The 24,634-nt window shown below is 36.0% G+C and overlaps 1 protein-coding gene across 5 annotated transcripts in view; it reads left to right on the forward strand.

The window, feature by feature from the left end:
* The window catches only part of GABRG2 (gamma-aminobutyric acid type A receptor subunit gamma2), a 61,207-nt gene extending 37,163 nt beyond the window's left edge, over positions 1 to 24,044 (forward strand). The window contains exons 6-10 of one of the 5 annotated variants that reach the window (XM_062002204.1): positions 3,690 to 3,711; positions 19,374 to 19,558; positions 20,332 to 20,537; positions 22,338 to 22,361; positions 23,769 to 24,044. In XM_062002204.1, coding sequence (XP_061858188.1) covers positions 3,690 to 3,711; positions 19,374 to 19,558; positions 20,332 to 20,537; positions 22,338 to 22,361; positions 23,769 to 24,044 — 713 coding nt within the window. The remainder of the gene's footprint in view (positions 1 to 3,689; positions 3,712 to 19,373; positions 19,559 to 20,331; positions 20,538 to 22,337; positions 22,362 to 23,768) is intronic. The other 4 variants (XM_062002203.1, XM_062002206.1, XM_062002207.1 and 1 more) reach the window with 4 other exon arrangements.
* The last annotated feature ends 590 nt before the right edge of the window (positions 24,045 to 24,634 follow it).

A 24,634-nucleotide genomic window follows, 5' to 3' on the forward strand; every position in this document is an offset into this window, starting at 1 on the left:
GAATATGTTTTCAGAAGTATTGATGACTCTAAGACCTAAAGCATATGGTCATCCTAACTCTCTTTTTGAAATCCTGTTTGGTAATGAAATCATCATATCTCATCCATTGATTGACTTTTACAGAAGCTGTTTCAATATCACAAGAGAAAATCATTGTAATTCCACTCTTTGCAACTGTAGCTAGATCTAATTACAATGAATCACGATGAGAAATCTTTGGTTCAAAATGACGGAACACAACGGCTTAGTAGTTAAAGTAGTTAAATGTATATTCACAGTTATTTTAGCATTAAAATAACTCTGAAAACTAAGCATTTCTTCTAGAAAAGTGAATAAGTGTGTTTAAATCATTGATTTAAATAAATGAATGCTTTAATGTGCTGTTTAAATAATTAAAGTTCAAGCAATCCTATGATAAACTGGAGAGCTCTGGAGCACTTCAGCCTCTCAGCTGTAGTCACAAGCTGATCTCTGTAAGCTGCAAACTGATCAACATAACACTGATGGTCACTCTCCTCAGTGACTCTTCACTTCTAGACCCTTTTAGGGTTCAAAAAATATGTTTGCAGCACAATGATAACTTGTTTCACATATTTTTCCCTGGGTCATATCTTACTCATCATCTTCCCAGTCTTACAGTGGAGAAAAACAAATTCATTTAGGATGTTGAAAAGCCAAGAGATCTTAATGGTCGCAATGTCTATAGTGTAGGGATAGTTCATTTGAAATAAGTTTGGATTTGCCTGGGGCACATATGTGTCCTAAATAATAAACATGCCTCTAAGGCTGTTCTTACACAGTTAAATCCCTTCAGTTTCAAAATGCCATTTCTGACTTCTCAATCTCATGTCATTACATATCATTTTTAGTAACCTACTTATCTAAGATTCTGTTTTGTTGGAGGAGGTTGTCACTGTATTTGAATAGATATAATTGAAAGGCTGAGTGGAAGTAAGACACACAAGTCTGTGTAACAAGAATATCTGAGTCAGGAGGCATTGATAGGAACTAATAATACTCAAATCCAGCCAAATATCTTACGTAAAAAGCAAATGAAACTAATTTTACACTACTAAGTTTAAAGAGACCTTCCCAATGAGGTTTGGTATTTAATTTTTCTATCAAATAGAACAGGTGAAACAAAAAGAAAATAGACTAGGGAGGTAAATGAAAATGTGTCCTCTATGAACAGACTTCTAAAACTCTTTGCATTACCTCGTGATTGTAAGATATTTGACTTATATTTTTAGATGTGACCTACAATTCCATAAGACTCTCTTATAATGTTGACAACACATTCTTAGAGAAATATGGTAATATAATGTTAAGCACAGAAGTAATGTTCAAATGTTTGTCATCATTTTATGTTTCACAACCATAAAGTCCCCTACTTTTAATGTCAAAACAAATTCTTAATTGTAAATAGCACGTGTTTTAACATTGCCATTTTAAATAAGGCATAATCGTCCTCATTTTGATGTACGTTATAGAAGCTATAAATATGCCACTTATCTCAAAAAGTGATACAGTCTATTAAGTGAGTTCTTTGCTCCTCTGTAGAAGACTGAATAATTAAGGCTAAAGAGCTGCAGGATAAAATTAATGTAATAACACTTTCTTGTTTCATGTCCTATATAAGAGAATTTTAAAATATTTTTCAAGATTTAATGCATAAAGTACCACAACACCCTTTGTGTGTCTCAATGCTAGTGACTAGAAAAGATCAGGAAACTAATCAGGAAATCATTATTTCTTCTTTCCTGTATTTACTTCCAAAAATTGAGAAAACTGCCAACCAAAACTTTTGCAAAAACTATTGCAAATTATGTGTTCTTGATGATTGTAGCTCAATTTCTTCTATTTAATCTTGAGGATTCAACTTTAAAGAGGATGTTGAGTCTTACTATGTAGGAAACAATTAGTCACACAAGGTTGCTTCTCTTCTGTGAGTATATTGGTCAAAAAAATCCCAAACAACTCTCTTCTCTTCTCCCTTTCTCCAAAAATTCTAAAATGAGTTCACACCCTGTCCACTCAAGTTATAGACAGCAATAACTATTTGTCCTTACTGAAATACACAGCAATTTCTTATTTTCTGCTGTTATCCAGTAACATTTATTTAAAAACAAAACAAATGTAAATACTTCCAAGCATCCTTGTAGTTCACCAGAATTTCTATTTTATAGCACTGTGGTAAACTACCAGGCTGGAATAGAGCTGTTAGATTGCTTCAGTGGTAAAATCACAAAGTAAAACAGCAATGTCTTGGAACTGCATATCTTCACTTTGGTTGTACAAGCACAGCAGCAATAACCAGGGCAATTCATGACAGCATACTGTCACTGGCTATGTTTGTTCTGAGTGCTAAGGATTTGAGCTGTGAAATAAAGAGTCCTTGAATAACTCTTACTATTTGTTGCCATCCTGGGAAAAGCAAGAATATTACTGAATAGGAAAGAAAAAATAATTTTCTTTCTCCTATTATTTTTTATATTTTGGTATAACTGGATTTAGCAATACTGCAGAAAAAAGGAGACAATTTTCAAGTATAAGTATAGGAAACCTATAACATGCTTCAGTACTGAGAGCCACTATCTCTGTTGCCAACAAAAGCCAAGGATTTCATCGGGATAATTTATTACCAGCAAACAGTGGAAATATTAAAAGTCCATTATGGCTCTGTAAGTCAGAGAATCAAAATTAAAGAGGAAAAGATCAACCCTGTGAATACTGGAGAGTATGAACTGCTTCATTTTACATGCCAAGTGCAAATCCCCCAGAGAGGAAAGACACCACAGTATCCTTCCACAGAGGGTATGGCAATTTGTATCATAGTCTCGACAACCGTGGTAGCATTATTTCAGGGCTTTGTAATGACTAAGGCTGTTGATGCTGAATTGCCTACCAGCCAGCTGATCTAGGATAACCCAACTGGCATATTATTAGATGCAGTAGCACCCATTCTGTGCAGGAGGATGAATCATTTTATATTTGCAGTAGTTACCACTGCTGAGGTTATGTTCTGAAGCAAGTCAATGTAAAAGTAACTGCAAACAGACATTTCCCTATCAAGTTTGCCAGCTTTGGTGACCACCTCTTCATCAGGTACTTTTACAATCAAACTTATCCTCTAAACCTTCTTGTGCTGATGAGGCTGATGGGTTCAGAACAAAAAAAAATCCTCTACCTCTTATGTCTTTCTGTCTGATCCACCTTATTCCCAGTGTCACATCCTTAAAAGTTTATATTGGGTTTTTATTTCCTGGTGGGATAAGAGATTTTCTCTAAGGAGAATTAAATAAGAAATAATGAATAGTTCTGTGAGCAGAAGGGCTGGTTTCTTATAAATTTGCATCTCATGGCAGAATTCCCTACTATCTAATGAGAATGTAAATGACAATTAAAGCTTTTTCAGCAGCTTTTTCCTCACAGGTGTTCTTCACATCATTTCTCTGGAGTCTAACAAGAACCAAATTTATGCCTTAACCTTTCCTGGGAGGAAGAGTGTACAGAGCAGTTGATGTGGAAAGCAATAGGGTAGCACTATATATATTTGGGGACTGAAGAACGGTAATTATTTTATACACACTTCAGGTAAACAGTTTGGATTTGATGTCTGGAATTAAAGAGATAATAATTGTAGAAGATATACTGAACTTTTGTATGAAAGATTCTCTAGCAGACTTGAGAACAAAAACTTCATGTAGAAATGTTCTTATTTGATTCTAGCATTCCCAAAAATTAGGAAATTCAGCCCAAGCTAAAGTTCTTCAAATACAGAGCCCAAACTTCAGTCCAGGTTAATTAAATGAGGGAGCATTAAACTCCTGTACTAGTCAAAGCCAAAGATAAATGTATAACCGTTAACATGCCTATCTGAATGCAGTGCCACAAGTGTTACCCATGCACAAAACTTAAAATGCCATTTAAAACTAGATTTAAAGAAAACAGTTGACTTTCAGAAAAGCGCAATGAGGAATATTATTTTTGATATGGCAAAGCTGTAATTCTACAATTCACTTTTTTGAGCAGGAGTCAAACTCTTTTTTTCTTCTAATTTCAATGATGTTGGAATTTTAATCCCAGATCAGAGTTGCTAGCTCATGGTAATACAACTAAACAACAACTAAATTGTTTCACATTGAGATCTGCTTGGAGAACTTTGTTTACAGCTGTGTTCATATTTTCAAACATCCATTTTGCTTAAAAGTGTTCACAGAGAGTTGTTAGGATCAAGAAACACGGAGGAAACAACATCAGTAAACCATGTATTTTTCAAAAACTACCATCAGTCATCTTCTTTTGAACTTATTCTACCTCTAGAAATAATAAAATGCTTAAAATTCATCTGACTGGGAACTATTGGGATGCAATTTGAGAACGCTGCTGTCATTTCCATGGTAAAAATTTAAAGTCATGACAAGAAAACCAAAGCTCCCGACTTCTCTTTTTCACTCTACTGAAGTATTTTAAATGCTCACTTGGCTCTGGCTACTTTTTCTCTCCCACCTGCCGTATGTGCATATGAATGGCAAAGTGCTTGCTAGGGAATGAGGCCAGCAGAGCTGAACCAGACGTGAGGCTTGCTGCTAGGCACAGAGCCTTGGAGGAGGAGTGCTGCATTTGCCTGGTGGGAATGTTGGTTTCTTGAAGGAAACTGGATGGCATTTCCAAATCCACATGCCTTCCAGGAAACTCATGAGCCCCTTCAAAGCAAATATTGTTTTGTTGCTTGTAAGAAATTATTGCTTGCAATTTTATTGCTTGCCTCTTGGCAAGCCTCTCATGCCATCTGAGGTAATATCATGACTGATTTTATCTTATAGAGTATCTCTATAACAAGCTATACCCATAAGATACAGATGACCACTGCATCATTTCTGCATTTAACCTATCATCTCAAACCCTAAGTCTTTTGTGAAAGCAACCTCCACAGAAAGATAAATGCAAAACATACTGGATGACTCTTTAGAGCATATTGACCATTCCTGGTGCCTACAATCAGCTGCAGCCTTATCTCTCTGTGAAGTTACATATGCAGCAGTAGAACTTCTAAAAAACATTGTAGGAGACCTTACAGAGATACATACAGCCTCCAGTGACTTAATTTTACATCACAAACGTGTAGGGTACACTCCAATATACACAGTAAAGCTCAATCCACAGTTCTCTCACCACAGTTCTGCCTGTATCCCACACAATGTTTCAGATCTGGAGTTGCCAGTCCATTTTTAAAAGCTTTCCAGGGCAGGACAGTTGTAAATGTTAAAAGAGACGAGTCTTAAAAGGTATAACTTGTGGGATTCATAGTGTTAAGACCTCTTTTTAAAGAAAAGATTAAGAGGTTGCACTTCCTGCCAGGAAAACGTACAATGTGATGGCATTCACATCACAATGTGGAATGGAGACTCCCAGGGGAAACTGTTTTGTGTTCTCCTGAATGTCTATTTACAAAATAAATAGTTCTTCAAAGGTCTCCTCTTGAAAAGGGCAAGCCCTTTAAATACCTTGTAGGATTTGGACTAGGGTGATTATATACATCTAGAAGCTTTACCTTTATTCCCTGTGAAGCTGGTAACTGATGGTATCTGTAGCCTTTAAAGAGTTTTTTTACATCCTAAGCTTGATCTGTTTGACTTCAAATGGCAACACTGGTTATAAATTATTCATGATTCATAGCTGTCTCTTCTGAGACATGATCTTCAAACTAAGCATCCTCTTCATCTCTATCCTTCCCTTCAGGCCCCTTGAATGCAGGCTTGTGGCCTGACTTACTCTTCCTGTTGGCATAAAGTATAATTTTAGAACATCATCTCATTGTTTGCCATGTTTCAGTTTCTCTCTCTCTCTCACTCTGACACCTTTGATTTTAACTCTACATTTATTTACTATTTTAACCATAGCCTAGTTCCCTCTGCTTCGATGTCTTTATTTTGTCTTGTTCACTGATTTTAAAAATAATTTTCCCCCCGTCTAATAGATGAAGAGATTCTGGATTTTTACTTACTCCACTGAATTTGCTTTCTACCTGATGTCAATAATATCCTTCTAGGAGGCTCAAGAGGTTAAAAGTACACACCCAAACACATTTGCCATCTGCCTTCTTAACATGCAAATAACTCTTCTATTAGAGATAGTTTTTTCATCTCATTTCCTTACCAATCACACCTTAGGCTATTTTGCAATGCCTACTTTCACCAGTGGATGTTTCTGCTGCTTCATGTTAGCTGTGATTGTGAATAAGATTAACTTGCACATTGCTGAAGGTTTGCACCTGGCTTCTGCAAGCCCAAAGTATCAGAAGCCTTTTGGAATTTGCACACAGAGCAAGCATTGTCCTGAGGCAAACCAACAGCAGGAGAGTGAGGATACTGTTTATTTCTCAAATATTAGTTTGAAATAGCCTTTTTTAGAGGGATTTCTTAAACTGGAAAACAAATACATTTGCAATATCTTTATTTTAAATCATTCTAAATAGCTACAAAATGTCACAAATGTGATTCAGAATATCATTTTTTAGTAGACATGAACTCTGGAGCACTTTTCCAGGTAATTTGGCAATCTCTGAGTTACTCTGAAAGAAGTGAACCTAAATACAGATAGAGATTCTTCTTATGAAAATCATTCTAAGCTTTTGTGTGTAGGTTTTATGATATCTTTAAAGCTTTTTAAAAGTAATGTATGTATGACTAATACTGTCACGAAGTGATATGTAACATATGTGTCTTCCTGCCATATACATTATATAAATGAATGATCTTTTCATGGCAAACCTCTCAGTTCAAGGCAAATGCTAACTCTAGAGCTCTGAATCCTTGCAATCACCAACTATCTTGAAGTAAATGCATATTTTCCTGAAATGGGCACATTAAGGGGAGTAAGATGCTCCAATGTTGCCACTGGCATGTACTGCAGGAGCAAAGTACAGCTCATGTGGGAGAGAATGCACTTGTGTGAGACAGCACATCCTGCTCAGAAAGCAGGTAGGCAACAGATACAAAATCATTGAGACAGAGAAGTCTGTTCTTCCTATGCCTTGAACAGATCATGCAAGACAGACCTCTGTAATAGCCAAATATAGCATATTTTTCAGGATTCCTATACTTAGACAAGAAAACTGATTTCTTTAGAGTCACAGTCATTCTCTTAGGTTAAAAGGTGCTCTTACAACCAGTCCAAACTCAGTGTACTCTGCTATAGAGGAATCATACAAGCCAAAATTCTAGTTAGGACCTCTGAAACAAGCTTAAATACATATATGCAGACATGCAGAAATTGTCAAAACAGAAAAGTTCTTCAGAAGGACCAAACTCTGAGCATGGACTAACCATTGGTTCTTTTAATTCCTGGTTTTATTTGTGAGTCAAGTGCAACTGAACTCAATTTACAAGTAGAAGTTAAATGTAACTATCTTGGCTTAAATCTAGGCAGTTACCTATTAGTAATTAGAGGAAAAGAAGTACTTTGTGGTGCTTCTTTGCACTATGATGCCTACATTGGCATTGTCTAGTATCAAAAAACAGAATAATAATCACAAACAGGTTTGTTAGTGGATTTTTTTGACTGAGAAAAATTATGTAAGTATAAATATAAATAAGTCTTACATAATTACATTATTTTTTTCAACAGTTGTCATTAAGTATTTCCACCAAGACTTAGAGCAGTATCTGCCCAAAGTTGTTGAAGCACAGTGTGCACGTTTCAAAGAACCTCCAAGCAAGGCAAGATGGGGTGAGAGAAAATAAATAGCTCTACAGCTGTTCAATGAGAGAGCTGTGACTAGACCTGAGATATCCTGCCTACTGATTCAGTGTCCTAATCAATAATCCATACTGTTTCTTTGAGATATTTTTGGTCTACTCTGTTTGACAACAAGCCAATTTACTTTTTACTATGTATCTTCGTTGGGTTCTCATGCTCATTCATCTTTTATTACTGAGCTGCCCTAGCTCTCTGAGTTTGGTAGCTGATGACATTTGGTAGCTGATCATACTGAGCTCTAAAGAAAGTTGAGTTTGATCTCTACTACTATTGCTCCTTCATATTTTTCCCTCCAGGATTTCATACCTGAGTGAGTTTTAGTCTTTTTTTTTTCTCCTTACTTAGATTAGATTCCTGGGGATTTTAAACTAAATGTTCACTAAGGAAATCTTCCAAAATATTTCAATGAAGCAAAAAAAGAGATGAAATTGAAGTCCTTTAAAAAATAGTGCTGGAAGTCCAGCAATAAAGCTTGTTGTATTCTTCCCGGCATCCCTTACGTTCTTTGTTTATGGCACCGTCTTTACAGTAATCTCGCTGTGCATCCAGTGGAAGCAAAATGCTGATGTTTGAGTGGTATATTTCTTCTGCTGGGGGGTTCAGACAGAATGAATCTGTGAAACCTGTGACTCCCCTGCAGAATATTGCCTCCATGCAGTCATGCCTTCTCTCCTCTGGAGAAGAAGTAGAAGGAAACATCAAGTTTTATTGCTGCCTTAGGTTATGCAATACTGTCTTCTGGCTCTGAAAATAACTGGAAACATCAAGATCAAAGATTAAATGTACCGTATCCTCAAATTCCTCTTCTCTCAGAACGAAAGGCTTTCAGGGGAATTCCAGAGTGACCTTTGCCACGCATGACACTTTACAAAGATGTAAAAGCAAATCTTAGAAACGGTATTTTATGAACTGCATCAGTTCAGCAATCATCAGTTTAGCAATCAGGATATGCCCAATGTTCATTAATCAGTAATTCTGCTGTTATGTATACCAAAAATATTGGATACTCTCTTTTCTTCTATTGTAGTGTTCGCCAAATAGCCCTGTGTTTAATTTTCAGCTGCTTCTGAAATGGGAGGAAGCTTACAGTAGCATACCCAGATGGACTGTGGGTCTTTTGTGCAGCCTTTATGGGAGCAGTTCTGCCCAAAGACTCCTCCACTGACCACAAACAGAGCACTGATGTCTAATATCAGATTAGCTGAGATAACATCATTGAAGAGACTAAGTTCACCTAGGATCTGCTCCTTTCGGGAGTTACCTGTCCCTTTTGATCAACCATTAGTTTTTAACTTTGCTGTTTCAGGTACTTAATTTTAGCAGTTTTTCATCTAGGCTTCACAGTGACACATATAACTTCATCCACATTTTTACATCTTACACTTAGTGCCCCAGGAGTTGCCCACAACTCCCTTTTCATACAAATCCTTTGCACAGCTGTCTAGGAAGTCCAAATAGGCAGAGTCACGATATAGTAAAAATGTTGTGCTTATACCACCCCTGGAAAACAAAACCAGCCACCATTTTGTGCTGTTTTTCTTGATGCAAACTGCTGAAAATTTCAATAAGATAAAATCATACTGTTTCATAATCTTGATAGTGTACCTGTGGTGTGGTGTACTTCATGCTTTGAAGTACGGAAACAAACCCATTATTTCTATCTGTCCCTGTATTTAAGAGCAGGCAAGGCTGGATGTTGATAGGAATTGCATAGACCATCTGAGTACTTTGAAACAAATGAAACATAATAAAACATATTTCTTATGATTAATGTTTGCACCAGATTTCTGGCACTTTACATATTTCAAAACTTTTATAATTACAACGATAAGAGCCCAAACATTCAAAAATTAATCAAATCATTGCTTTAAATATGCACAGAGCTCCTAACTGTAGGTGCATAATTTTTTGGAAACAGGTGCTTTTCCTTAGGTATTCAGATAACAACCAGACATCCAAATGAGTCAAGGGCACAGGATGTCTGACTGTGTCAGCCACAGTAAGATTTCTAACAGAACAGCACCCCAACTTGTATGGCCTGGAAATTGTGGTGCTCTCTCATATTACTTGAGATTTCTGTCATGCTCACATTTTCTTTGTTCCAATTTTCTATCACAGTAAGTCAAACATGTTATTTAGAAACCTAACCACTCCTAACCATTTAGAGATGAGATGCTGACTTTTCATCCTTGGTTGGTGCTTTCTAGGTGAAAGGGGAGCGAGAAAGGGAGTAGAAGGTTCCATAATCTGCAGATTATTTACACATTGGAGCATAATGGTTCATTCACAGCAGTTGCAACCTATTAAATCATGCTGCTGTCACATCTAAACACTAATCCTGCACACTAAAAATCCTCCTGTGATTGCTAATGACAGTGTAGTAGCTTAGCTGCCCTCAGTAATTGCAAACAAAGTATCTTTTTTGTTTGTAATGTCAAAAAATCAGGGGGAATAAGAAATATATCATGTTCATTTTCCCTTCAAACTTCTAGGATTCGCAGATGGAACCTTAGAAACACAGCTAAGTTTACCTTCAATTCCTCAATACATTTCCCACATACTGACATTTTTTCAGCAACAAAAAATTCTTAGGGTGAATCTTGTCTCTATGAATTCAAGAGAAGGTGGGAAAAACAGTAATAGATTTTAATTACTGTCTAGTTTCATTACATTCCTTCCTCCTATAATTAGAAACTAATGAGAAGTGGAACACATTCTGTCAAATGAACTGAGAAAAAAGCATTTCAAGTGGAATGAGTGGCCAAGGACCAAACAAAATCCAGAACTGTCAGGCAGAAAGTCGTGTCATACATAAAGAAATTTCATTTGCTTGGAAGGCTGTAATGATTCATCTCATTTTGCAGGAGTTTCATCATCTGGGGTTGTCTTTTCACACAAACATAAACTAATTCCAATTCTCTTCTCCCTGCTCCCATAAAAAATCCAGGTATTTGATGTCAGATACATTCACACACAGACATGTACATTACATTTTAAAAACTAGAATATCCTATGCCCTCTGCTCTGCTCTGCAATGTAGTTAGGATTCATCCTTTGGCATGTAAATTGAAAACCAGACTGACAGCTATCTGAATCCCAGAGATAATCTGATACAAATGGACTATACTGCAAGCTTTGTCAAACTCCTAATATTGTTTTACCTCATTACATAATCAAGCTGTAATCAGGGCTTAGAAATGGATATTTAGAATTGGGGTGAAATCACTTAGTACAGATGCTGTGCTGTATCAGCAATGACCACAAATTGCCCCATTCTTTATGTAACATTCAGGCAGGGTGAGTATCAACACCCAAGTAGAGGATGGTACCACTTCCAGGTGCTTCAAGTCTGTTGCAAGCAAATATCTACAATACCATGTAAGATCTTTCTTTTTCTACCCTAAAGGCTAAACATTTACTGTATTTCATTTCACATCATGACTTGTCTATGAAAAAATGGTGGTATTTTGCTGCTAAACCTGAGGGAAAGAGATTGTTGAGCATTTTTGAGAAGGAAGACAAATATTTTTTATATCTTATGCAGTCTAAAAATGAATCAGTGAAAGAATAAAGAATTGTGAAGGACAGATACAATGAAAAGGACATTTGTCAAAGGATGAGATAATAAGAAGGTCTCCTGGCCAGATATCTAGGGGACAATGTTCTTTCTGATTTTGCATTTATCTTCAGACTTTTAATTTCTGGTTGTGGACACCACAAAATGACATAAATATCATCTTATTATCAGCACTGTGATCAAATTTCTGTCCTGCCTTTATGAAAATTCATTCATGTGCCCAGCGATCAAATACTTCAGCCAAAATTATTTTCCTGTGATATATGTAAAAACATATTGCAGTGGAGGAGCTAATATAATCTCTTCATGAGATGACTAATTTTAAAAGTACTGTTTCCTTAGTACAGGACAGACTTAAGAACTTTTTGATTTGTTGGAAAAAGGAAAAAAAAACCCCATCAAAAATAGGTCACTTCAGGTTTTATACAAGAGAATAATCTGAACAGATTAAATCTGATTCCTGACAGAAAACTATGCTTAAAAAACACTTTGTTTTCTTCTCATACTGCTGTAACAGTGTAAGACATCTCACTGAAACACATTTTCAGGCTGACTCAGTACCCTCACCAAGACAGTAAATACCAGACGAATTCCAAATATAGACCCTGTCAAGGAGAGAAAAGAGATGGAGACAAAAGCCAAATGAAAATGCATCAGGACAAATACACCCATCTCAAACTATTTACATGATTTTTCATTCTAGATTAGAGCTGCATTGTACAATGTAGTCCCACAGTCTGACACTGGCCTAATTTACGAGAACAGGTCTGACTCGGATCTCTCATTCTCCTCTTTTCCTGCCTTTCCTGGGACAGTAAATTGCATGTTTTTACATTTTATTTCTCCCTCTGAGGCAGTTTTTGGGTAATCCTGCTACTCTCCAGTGTGCCAGAAGTGCACACAATGTGAATGAAGCTTCCTGGTTTACAAGCAATGCCCCACAAACTGTCAACTAATGATTATAACTACAGAATATCTGCATTAAAAAGACACTGAGACTGACTTTTTTTAAAGAAAAAGGATTAATTTAAGATCCTTTTGATTTTGCTTGGATTTGGGTACATAGCTGCAACTCAAATACATAAGGCACTGAACTAATATACAGCAAGATGCAATAATACCACCTCCAGAAAATAACAGATGTTTTTTACATATTCTAGAAATCTGAATATTGCAGATCTAGTCAAGAAACCTTTGGGCATGGAATCATCTTTTTTTATCTGTGGGTACATCATGAACCAAACTGATCAACAAACTGGAAACAAATTTCCTATTAAAATACTATTTACGTGTTCATCAAACAATGGCGCCAGCTCTGGTTTCTGCCTAACAAAATATGAAACTCTTGGCCATGTGAACAGTAAAAACTAGATAGAGAACAAAGATGTCTATATTAGTTATTTATGAGCAAAAGAAGATAAATTCTGCTTCCACAGTTGTCCTTCATAATAACTTATGCAGTTCACCTTCATTACATGTAGCACAAAGGTGATGTTACTTTGGTAATGTTTCCATGATACAAGAGTTGGCTTAGTTCTTGAAGTGCTCTTCTGCTAACAGCACCATAGAAATCCGTTATGTCATTTGGCTGTTTATATAAACACTCGATGGGGAGGAAAATTAGAAATTTTTCAGATTCAGTTTTCCACAGGCAGACTTGCAAGCTTTTCTCATTTCTATTCTGAGGTGATAGTGCCCTCCTGTGGCACGATTTCATTTCTTTTACTTGTTTTTTTTCTCTATGTCTACTCTGTCCAGAAAGATGAACTTGACAGGGTTTCTCATAGACAAACAAGTCAGGTATGTGCTTGTTTATGTGAGTTAATATTGAGAAAAAGGTTATTTTTGTTTCTATATTTTTCATATGGTTCATAAAAAAAGCTTCTTTTAAAAGTTCTTGCTCTTTCCTTTATGGTTTTTGTATAAAACTAGAAGAGAAAATCCCGTTGGAAATGTGGACAGCTGGTGAATGTCCGGGTCTTTGCGAACCATGTGGCTGTATGTCAGTGCAGCCAATTGCACTAACAAAATAGCGCCTATTAGTTACCATATAAAGTGTCACCAACATAAACCCTAGTTGCTAAGTCATTTGATCAATCATTAAAGAACAAATGATAGCCAAAGATTTTGAAGAGTCTGGCTTTTACACTACTCTTCTGTCTTTTTTTCCCTTGGCAGTTTCACAAGTCCATCCAGTAAAAGTTCATGTTTCAAAAAGATATAATAAAGATAATTGACAGGAAAATTCTAACAACTATTAACTACTCATCAATATTTTCCTATATATTGTATTTTATTTATTTATTATAAATGTTATCAGAATTACTGAAACACATAGATTTTCATACTTCTAAACACCAACAAAAAATATTTAAGGAAAGTAAATACTCAAGGAAAATCCTGTTTTCTCGCTGGGGCTGAACACATGCAGTTCCTGGGGGGAAATGAGTTCCATGATGAAGATTCCTGACATCAGTATGAAATGAGGAGCTCATGTGCTTTCAGCACAAAGAAGTTCTATATATTTTAGGTAGTGAACTGTATAAAGTTTGAGAAGAACAGAGTCATCTCTACCATCTATTTTTCCTGTGCCTTTCAGAGAGGTGCATAGCTTTGTACAAAACAGAGAAAGAACAACACTAGTCAGAAAGAAGTCTTTTTATAAACTCAAAAAACTTCTTTCTGTGGACATCTGTCTGTGCACATATTCATTGTTTCAAAAACTTAGTTTTCACAGAAATGACATGTAAAAAACCTCGCCCTTCACCGACTAATAGAAACAGTGAATTTTTTTCTCCTCTCCAAAACTACCTGTGAGAATGAACTGAAATGAATACAAATGACTTGACTAGCTGGCCATCATATAATTTTTGAAGCTCTTCTGTAGTTCTTTTATAAATTAAATCTAACTGTGTTTTCAACAACAGAAAGCAGAATGTTATAATAGTATGAGGCACTCAGTTACCTAAACTATAATTAAGACACCAATCTCCTGTGATGTTAGAAAGCTGCTCTTTTCTCTAGCATTTGTACTAGATTCCAAATCACTTCTGAGTACAAATTAGAGGCTTGTTTCCCCGGTATCTTACACTTTGCACAGTCACTTAAACATGACTAAAGTGAGTAGTAATGGGTACAATTTCCTATTCACTTAGCACAGGTATAAATGCTTCCACAACCAGAAAGCAATGAAGGCTCACACCCGCTGTGCTGATTACACCAGTTAAGTGCAGTGTATGTTTCCATTGACTATGCTTCCTGACACAACTAACTCCTTCTATTGAACTTTTGGGATTTAGGCCAGGTCTGTATGCACAGCTAGTTCAAGTCAGGAATTCACTTCCCCTATTGTTTAACAGAGCCAGAATCCTGGTATTCAAATCACTGTGTTACATGAGTGTACTGAAGGAAGAACTTCCCAGTTTCCAGAGGTTGCACACACTGCTTTGAGTCTGTGTAAATTAAGACAGCATGGGACATGTAATGGTCACAAAGAAAATCTTTTGTAAGGCCTTACTAAGGTCATGATCTCTGGCTATTGATGGTATGCATCTCCTTTTCAAAATACCTCCTACTCTAGAAGTCACTTAAAGCCCATGCACGTTCTCTGAGTGCAGCACAGATTATTGCTACAGAGAGAAATCTTCAACTTCCCATTCAGAGTAGCAGTATGAATGTGCTACAGCTCAAGACAGAACCCTGCCCTGTGTCTCAATCTTCCAAACGTACTTGGCAGGAATATGTATTTAGTGCAAAACATGACACAAGTGTTTGTACATGAGGATATATATGACCTGGACAGCATTTTCCAAGGGATTGCATTCTGGTTTCAATATATGTCACTGAAGAAACTGATTAACTGGTTATTAGACCTTCAGATGAAAAATACTATATCTATCTAGATGTAAAAATCTAGATGAACATAAAGGAATGGGAGAAATACTTATTCATATATACATTCAATATGTTCATACACAGAGGGAGAGAGACCAGGTTTAGATATATTAAGGAAGACTTATTATGCTCTTCAATGTAACGAGATTATTTTATTCCAGGAAAATGTTATATTTCTTTACAAATTGAAAATTATCTAGATATTATTTTCTAGACATATGTAATAGCTATATATATACACCTCAGAATGGGCAGCAAGACTGTAAGATCTCTGGTGAAAAGTTAAGTAATTCAAAATCTTCTAATTAGAGTGGCAAATGTTAAGTACTTAAGTATGTTGTGTTACAAAAATACTGCCAGGTTGCATTATCAGTCATTTCTAGAAAAATCCAAAAGTATATTAGCCCTCCAAAGAGCAATCTGGCAGCCTGAGAAGTCTTTTTGCTGCAGTAGACCATACTGGTTAAATAAGAAACAGAACTTGGGGAAACAATAAAGTAATAATGAAAAGATTATCAGTTTACCAAGTGGGGCTAATGAATGACACTGTGCTAAGGATCAAGTCTGGCCATTTTTTACTGAAAGAGTGTCGCAGTTTAACAGTTTCATGCAGACATCACACCAGGAGTGAAAAATCACCTCAGGCAAAGACATCATCTGAAAATAACCAGGAGTATTTTATCTGGTCCCGGCTGAAGAACAGAGAAATCCCTGAATAGAGAAAACAAATGTGGATAAAAACAGGCCTGGGACAAGATTCTATTGCTAAAGGTGTGATTAAAGCACAGTACTGTCAAGTTCACATCCCACTTGAAGACTTAATGCATTTTACATTTTGGATATACGTGTTATGACAATGGATACTAGGTCCTAAACTGCACATCTTTGGTCTTGCATTACTTTCTGTGCTGTCTATGTTTCTTATTCAAAATCTCAGAAGGCCTGCTGTTATGTCATTCCAATATCACTTAGATAAACCAGGCAATACCAACAAGATGCTTCTCTGGAGCATCCCACTGCTTTGTCTTGTTTTCCTCAATGCTTTTTTTTCCACAATTGTTCCTATTATTTCAAGGCTAGAGGAGATATTCAATACAGTACAGGATTATTAGCTTGCCTTGTCTTGGCATTTCCTAGCTTATATTTTGTTATATCCATTCTTACCTTGAAAAAAGGTCATCAGTACATCCCACTTCCCAAAATCCCAACAAAGTAAGGTAAGAAATAAACAAAACACCTCTCTGTGGTACTAATACCACTCCTTTCTTCAGTAAGATTCTCTGAATCTATTCCACCACACAACAGTGTCTGCAGCACCAGTAGGCCAGTAGACTGTATTAGGAGCTGATTCAGTGTTTCCTATGGATAGATTTCTGGAGTGGTTTTTTTTTACACATATACCCACTGTGAAAGTCTTTGCACAAAGAGAGGTGTGCAGTAACATTTGTGAATGTTGAACAGAACCTTCTAGGAAGTTCTAGAATAACATCTTTTAACTTTTTGGAACATGTGTACAGACATGCTACTTCTACACATAATTGGTTAAGACAATCAGTATTTAAAAACTAAAAGGGGCAGAGGGAATTTTGTTCTATTAGGTACAAGAGATATGAAACATTTCCACCTGGAGTGTCTCTAGTTTGTGTAGCAGATGCTCTGTGACAGGACATTGCTGTTACTCTATGGAAATGGATTGTCCTCTGAAGTGCATCTGTGAGTATTCAATGTTCCACTACTGCTGAATGAACCAAGGCTTTTACAAGTTGCTTAACATTTTAAAAGTGCTTATGCATTAAATTCTCAAAAAAAAATTAACTCTATTTTAAAAGAATGGATAAACTACCATAAAACATTATTTTAATAGCCTACTGTATAAAGTACACTTGTTATATCTGGGAAAAAACCCAAACCAGATTCCATGGTGAACAGATGATCACCACCAAGCCTTCTACCAAAAACATGATAAAGAATGTGTGTAGAAGAGCTTTATAACATGGAAGGACTGAGCCTCCTCTCTCTATGTACATTAATACACATATATATACACTCATTTTTATCCACATCATCATTTGGCTTTGCTTGCATATGCTGTTATTGAACAAGGATAATGCATGAAGTCCTTGCAGTACGCTGTAGTTAAGGTCATCTGGACTTATCTCTTTTCTCAGCACAGGTTGTGAGTTTGGGATTTGAACTTAACACCTATAAGAAAGTGCTGTACTAGATTCTGATATTTTCTGTTCTTTTAAATAAAACACTCTACAAGGCAAGTGCTAGAACCATCAAAACAGTTGGGCAAAAAGACCTGAGTTCAGGACAAAAAATATGGACAAAATAGTTATTTAGGACATGATACAGCTGTTCTGCTAAGAGTATATCTAGCAGTTGCAGCTTCAGAAAAAGAAGCAACATGAGAAAGAAAAGATCTGATGTTTTATTTTCAATTATTTGTAATTATTGGTACCTTTTTATGTTCTCATCTGTGTTTGGTTTTATTTTTCACCTCCTCTGGTAATATTTTGTCTCATTAAAGTAATATAGCACTAAGCATGAAAACAGCCTTCTCTTCAAAACTGTTTGCAAAGGAGGAATACAGATACTGCTTAAAGGAACTATTATCATAGTATAGCAGGAAAAAAACTCCAACCCTAACAACCCTATTTTGAAATACCAATGCTATTAATAACATATATAAAGGTGAATGAATCAAAAAGTTAATTCTCCAAATTGACAAAATAATCACTTCTCAGGAAGGTTAATACACGATCTAGAGACATGAAGAATGCGTCATACTGTAATTTTATGGCTTCAGTTTTACGGTTTTCTTAATCAGTGGCAGTTTTGGGGGGTTGTTTGGGATTTTCTTCTGGGTTGTTTGTTGTGTGGTTTTTTGGTATATGAAGGACACACATATATAATGCAAACTTATCTGTGAATTAAGTGAATAATCCAATTGTAGTTATTAAAACTGGTTGCTTGTATTCAGCCCTTGTAAACCACACATATATAATTTGGTTTTTAAGTCTTTAGTTTATTTCTGACATAATATAATTAAATTCAAATAGTTAATCCCCAAGATAGGGACATTCACATTGAAAAAAATAACAAAGCAGCAGACACCAGCTGAAAAATGATCTCTGAAGTTTCTTCTGTCACCAGGTTCAAAGGGATTATTCTGGGGGAAATTGAAATTTTAATTATGCCTGAAAACAGAGAACTCAATGTTACCTAAAGGTACCGATCTAAGCAGAATACACGTTAGCCACAGAGTCTCTTTGATAACACTAGCAAATTGCCTCACTTCAAATTTGCAAATCCTGTTCTGTTTCAGTTTGAGACTTCTCTGGACTGCACTTCACTGAATTGCAATGAAGTCTTTTGTAGCCTGGGGTTCTGTAGTTCTTTTGCAATCAAGATTTCCCAGGGGTGCTGTAATCTGAAGTAAAGATGAGAACTAGGGGGTTTTTTGTTGAGAAAAAACACATCAAAACCAGAAGCTTTGCTGTATTCCTGAATCCATATGGAATTTACTTAATAGTTTGAGAGGGGAGAAAAAATGAAAAAAGAATCACAAATCTATTGAATGGGAATGATGTGTTATGTACAACAAAGTAACGCGTAGCCTCCCTCCTAACACTGAGGAGATGTGAGTTCCAATTCTTTTAGAGGAGATAATACAACAGGAGATATGCAGGCCAATAAAAAATTATTGACACTGCCTAGCCCTGAAGAACAGTTGAGAAGGTGAATAAATTAGAAAGTATATCTGAAATCATCCATTATTTGAAAGCAGAGCTGAGAGTATGCTAACAGAGACAGCATGGCAACCAGAGATTTGCTGGACCACCATCACTCCCTCAGTTGCTGTAACAGGACTACACCAGGCATTTACAGTTAATAACTTGGGTATAAAGACACCTGCCACCCTATGCAAGGGAGATAAACTTGTACTTCAGGGTTTAAGGGTAAAGTACTAAGTGAAACTGCAAGACTGTGTATTTCCATAGTGTGGAAAATCTACCAGTTCTTGAGCTATACCAATGCTGGAGAAGAGGTATGCATGCATTTACCATTGACCCCAGATACAGAAGAGGAAAACCCTAACTATTACATAAAATAATACATTAAAAACCCAGCACAGGATTTCTACTTCAGTATGCTTTTGTTTTGCAGGAGACTATGTAGTCATGTCTGTTTTCTTTAACCTGAGCAGAAGAATGGGCTATTTCACTATTCAGACCTATATTCCCTGCACACTTATTGTTGTGTTGTCCTGGGTCTCTTTCTGGATTAATAAAGATGCAGTTCCAGCCAGAACATCACTGGGTGAGTTGGTTTTTTCTTCCTTCTTTTATTCACACCTTATGATGTTTCACTGACATCTCTGCTGATCACCATTTTGTAAATAGGAGACAAATTTACACCAGCTCTCTCTGTTTAGAGAGATATAGTCAATTCCCAAGGAATAACACAGCCTAAAACATATTTGCATCTCTTCCTTTTTACTAAGTCAGATTTTAACCCTGAGTATTGTAGATTTTCTACAATAAAAACTTATGCATCTTTTCTGACCACAGCAGTATTTTCTATGAACATGAAGAGGATGAGGTACATGGCTAGATTAGAATCAGGGACACATTAGCTTTATCTGCTTTATTTTCATATCATGGTGACTAGCAATACAAATATCATAAATAACAGACAGGAATCAATCAATCAAACAAACAATTCAAGTTCTCTCTAGTTCTATTTAAGTGTCTGAGCACACAAACATTAAAACTAAATTTTACACTTAAAAATAAAGGCCCTCTAGAAGTTAACTACAAAACTAAATTAAATTTCTTAGAATTAAAATCCATCTAATCAAGTGTTCTTCAAGAGCAGAACTTGCACTGACCATGCAAAAATTTTTCATACCCTGAGCTAATCCTCAAAGCTCTCATCGAATCCACATTTCACTCCTGGAATGGGCCGTTTAATATCTTTGCTCTATGTTTGAACTCCAGGCATGCTTCAAAACCAGTCAGAGAAACAGAGTGGCAAAATAAGTTTGTTTCTTGAAGTAACAATATTTCTGTTGTTTTCTATCTATCTGCCAGGTATTACAACTGTCCTGACAATGACCACCCTAAGTACAATTGCTCGTAAATCTCTCCCCAAAGTCTCCTATGTGACAGCAATGGATCTTTTTGTGTCAGTCTGCTTTATTTTTGTTTTCTCTGCATTGGTGGAATATGGAACATTGCACTACTTTGTCAGCAACAGAAAGCCAAGCAAGGATAAAGACAAAAAGAAGAAAAACCCAGTATGTATCTTTTACCAGAAGGGTTTAAAATTCAGTTACGTTTTCTGAGACAGTATTTAAATTCCTCTTTATGCTTGTACTTTCTTTTCAGAGGTTGCTATTACACATATACTTCTTTGTATGAACAGGAATGTGAGCATTCACTTTGAAAATAAGAAGCCTATATATCACAGTTGTCTGGATGCCTGAGAAATTAATTTCTTAGAATAAGGATCCTTTTAACCAAAGTATCCTGCAAATTGCAACTATCACCAAAACCGTTTCTTACGTTCTAGTTAGAGCTCTTGCTGTGACCTTTATGGAAGAAGTGTTAGTTCTTATGTCTTAGCTTTAGCAATATTCTCTGCCATTCACTTATGTCCATATTACTGACATGAAACTGTTTTTCTTATTATTGGGACTACTTTCATATTGAAACCATGGAGTGTGCTTTTTCTAATTTCCCCTTAAGCATCTGTTTCCTTTTCATTGTTTCCTTATCTTCTTTTTCTCGTATTTCTTACCTTCTTTATCTACTTCTCTCCCTCAGAAATTGATTTGGCTAGCAGTTTACAATATTATTTATGGATGCATGCTCCACAGTAATAAAAAATTGTACATAATAGCCACAATAAAAAACATCTGGAAATATCTTCAGAAGGGGGTTGGGAGTTTGCCCAGATAGCAAAAAGGTTTGTTGCTTCTTTTATCCAGGACAGATTTCTCTTTGACTATTGCAACTGAGCTGAAAAGTCTGTTGTCTACAGTCTCTGATATGAAAAGAATTAGTGTAAAATCCTAGAGGGGAAAGTAGCCTAATCATCTCTAAAAACACCCAAATATGCCTGCAAAAAATGTGAAGAACAAGTGTTTTATATTAATAGAGAGTATTCATAATTCCATTGCAAGCATTTAGGAAACTAAGTCATCACCTGGGTTTGCTCTGCTTCTAGGACTTCTGAATATATTCTCTTTTAGTCATATCACACAGAACAAAAAGAATAAAGAAAAATGGTAATCGGAGAACCTTTTGCTACGTATCATTGCTATAATTTCAACTTTAAAAGCTAATGAGACTTTAAAAAATAGATGTACTCTGTATTGGATAAACAGTCAGAAAAACATCTATAAGATTACAGAGAAAGAATTCTCTCCTAACTTTAGGTATGCTAAAGTTGGATTTGATCATAGGCCTCTGTTTTGGTCAAAAGAAAGAGGCACTTCCAAAGGATGATGCGTCCTTACCTGTCCTAGGCTGAAATAAAATGCTCTCTGTGTACATGTGTCTTTCACAGTCAATTAAAGGAGCAAAGATTAACTACCTCAAATTTAGGCATCTCATATCCATAAAAGGGCAAATTACTTGTTCTTTACATTAATTATGTGCAAGCATTTGGGGACAAACAGAACTATAAATGATTGTCTGGATTCTAATCATAGAATCCAAAAAAAATTAGAAGTACAGTGTTCAGGAGCCAGTCCACCAGGAAAAAGGTTTTATAAACTGAATATTCTCTTTCAAAACCATTCAACAGAAGAGATTGGAATCCCCTAGGAATATGAGAAGTTCTAATTGGTGTTTGGTATGTCTTTGACCTAGATGTAGTTAGTGACAAGTCAAAAATGTGAGGAGTTTATATTACAGATACTTGTGTAAAATTGCTATTTTCCCAACTTTTCTATAATTAGTTCTTTTTGACTTACTATGTTTTAGAAACATATTTTTAATTTACATTATTTTTGTCTCTTTCTTTCTTTCTTTCCTTTCTTTAATTTAAATCAAAACCCTCTGAATTCTCTTTTCTGTCTACACAATGAAAGCTTCTTCGGATGTTTTCCTTCAAGGTATAATGTTTTTTGGAATGGAAATTCACTGCATGCGACTGCTGAATTTAACTATTAGAGCTTACATGACAGTGGTGTTTTGTTGAGTTGTTTCCTTTTAATGAGACATCTAAGCATTCTACTCAAGGTAACTCCCTAATTAAGTAGAATGGTTACATATTCCTAAAAAAATTGTAGAGTTGATTCAGCAGCCCAAATACTGATTTCACTATGGTTCTGAAAATCTAAGCTCAAGAGTGACCATTATTGGATTGCATGAATCAAGAGTGTTTAATCTTAAAACACTTGCACTCTTCTCTTTCTCAATTTGTCATGGGATCCAATAGCACCAGCCACATCACCCTTTTAGAACTCAGCTCTGACATAACCTTTTTAACCTTTGTGATTTCATTCCAAATTACAAAATGAAATTCGTTCTGATTTTAACCTGAACAAAATTCACTATCATCAATTACTCAAATACTATTCTTTATGCAAAGTCAGAGTTTTGAAAGGGTTTAAGATGTATATATACCTTTAATACTGTCACTGGATCAACACTCTTAGCAAATTAGAAAATATATCTAGTTATGTTTCACATCTAAAACTTATCTTCATTCAGAAATGCAGAGATTTCATTGAAAAAAGAAATCAAAACCCCCCAAACAAACCATGGGGGAAAAGAAACAACAGAAAACGAAACCCAAGAAATTTACACACTTACGGAATGGAATTGTTATTTTACCCTGTGGACTGTCACCAGGAAACATCAATGGCTGTCATCAAAGCGTTTTCCAAGTCCTTAAATGTGTTTTAATTGCTAAATTAGCTCAAATTGTTCCATATATATATGCATAAAATTTGGATCACGTTGGTGAACATTAGTAGATGGTGAACTGCATATATGCAGACAATTGCAGAGTCTTACAGATATTCTCCTCACCTTATCCAAAAGACCCAGGTTTAGCCTCTTTTCCCTGTCCACATATTTACTCCTGTCTGAACACAAACCAGTCCTATATTAAAATCCTGCATTTCCAATTGATTAAGTTCCTTCCATGTGCAATGTATATATTGTCTTCAGATACCAAGCAGCTATGTAAAATATAGAACACAACAGAAATTCAAAATACCATCAATTACATTCCTGAACGTTTCCTTTAACCTCTAACATTTACTTAGTTTGGCTTTAAAGCTGATTGTCCACAGCTATTAACTTCATATCGATTTGTGCTGCTTTCCTGTAAAGTGTATGATGCAACTGATAATGGTAATGTTAGAACCATTAGAACTCCTCAGCAATTTCCCATGTACCCCAAACAGAATCATCATTCCCATGCTGACCATTAGTCTCTACCTCCCTGTTGGTCTGATGATAATAACAGTCTCTCCTTGCAATCTCTTTCTTTTTCTGCCACTCCACCGTAGGCACCTACAATTGACATCCGACCTCGTTCAGCTACTATTCAAATGAACAATGCTACACACCTCCAAGAAAGGGATGAAGAATATGGGTATGAGTGTCTTGATGGCAAGGACTGTGCCAGTTTTTTTTGCTGCTTTGAGGATTGTCGAACAGGAGCATGGAGGCATGGGAGAATACATATCCGCATTGCCAAAATGGACTCCTACGCCCGTATCTTCTTCCCAACTGCCTTCTGTTTGTTTAACCTGGTCTATTGGGTATCATATCTTTACCTTTAAAAGCAGAAGGAAATCAGTGATATGAGCCTTACTCACTGAATTTCTTAGAGAGATGGTTTCCCAAGTCCACATAAAGTATTTACAATGTGCTTTATAGTGGTCTGAATCCTGTAGTGCCATAACCCAGTAAATATCAATCATAATTTATCCAAAAACTGCCATCGGGTTCTTGTGAATTAAATGTCCATACAACATGCTGACATAATTTGAAATAAAAATAGTACAGACAGGTACCATATAGCTATACCTGGTGGAATAGAGAGAAACGGTGCAGACGGCAAGAGAAGCATGGCAACATCACTTCATAGTTGGTACTGGAATTCCAAACAGGAGTGAGAGACAGAAGAATTCCCAGGTAAAGTGCTGCAGTTTGTCAACACTGACTATGATTATGCTATAGCTTTGTTCTCTGTGGGCTTTTCTTTTTGGAAGAGTCATCTCTCACTTTGAATAGGTATTATTAAGCTAGGAGAGTTAACTTCTACCCACACCAAGATAAAAATAGACCTTTACCTTTGCCATCCCTTTAAGAGCACATGTACAATGCTGTAAATATTTCAATATCTTGTAGTACATAAAGTCTAGTGCAT

The sequence above is a fragment of the Colius striatus genome, chromosome 9 (assembly GCF_028858725.1).
Source record: "Colius striatus isolate bColStr4 chromosome 9, bColStr4.1.hap1, whole genome shotgun sequence".
NCBI lineage: Eukaryota > Metazoa > Chordata > Aves > Coliiformes > Coliidae > Colius > Colius striatus.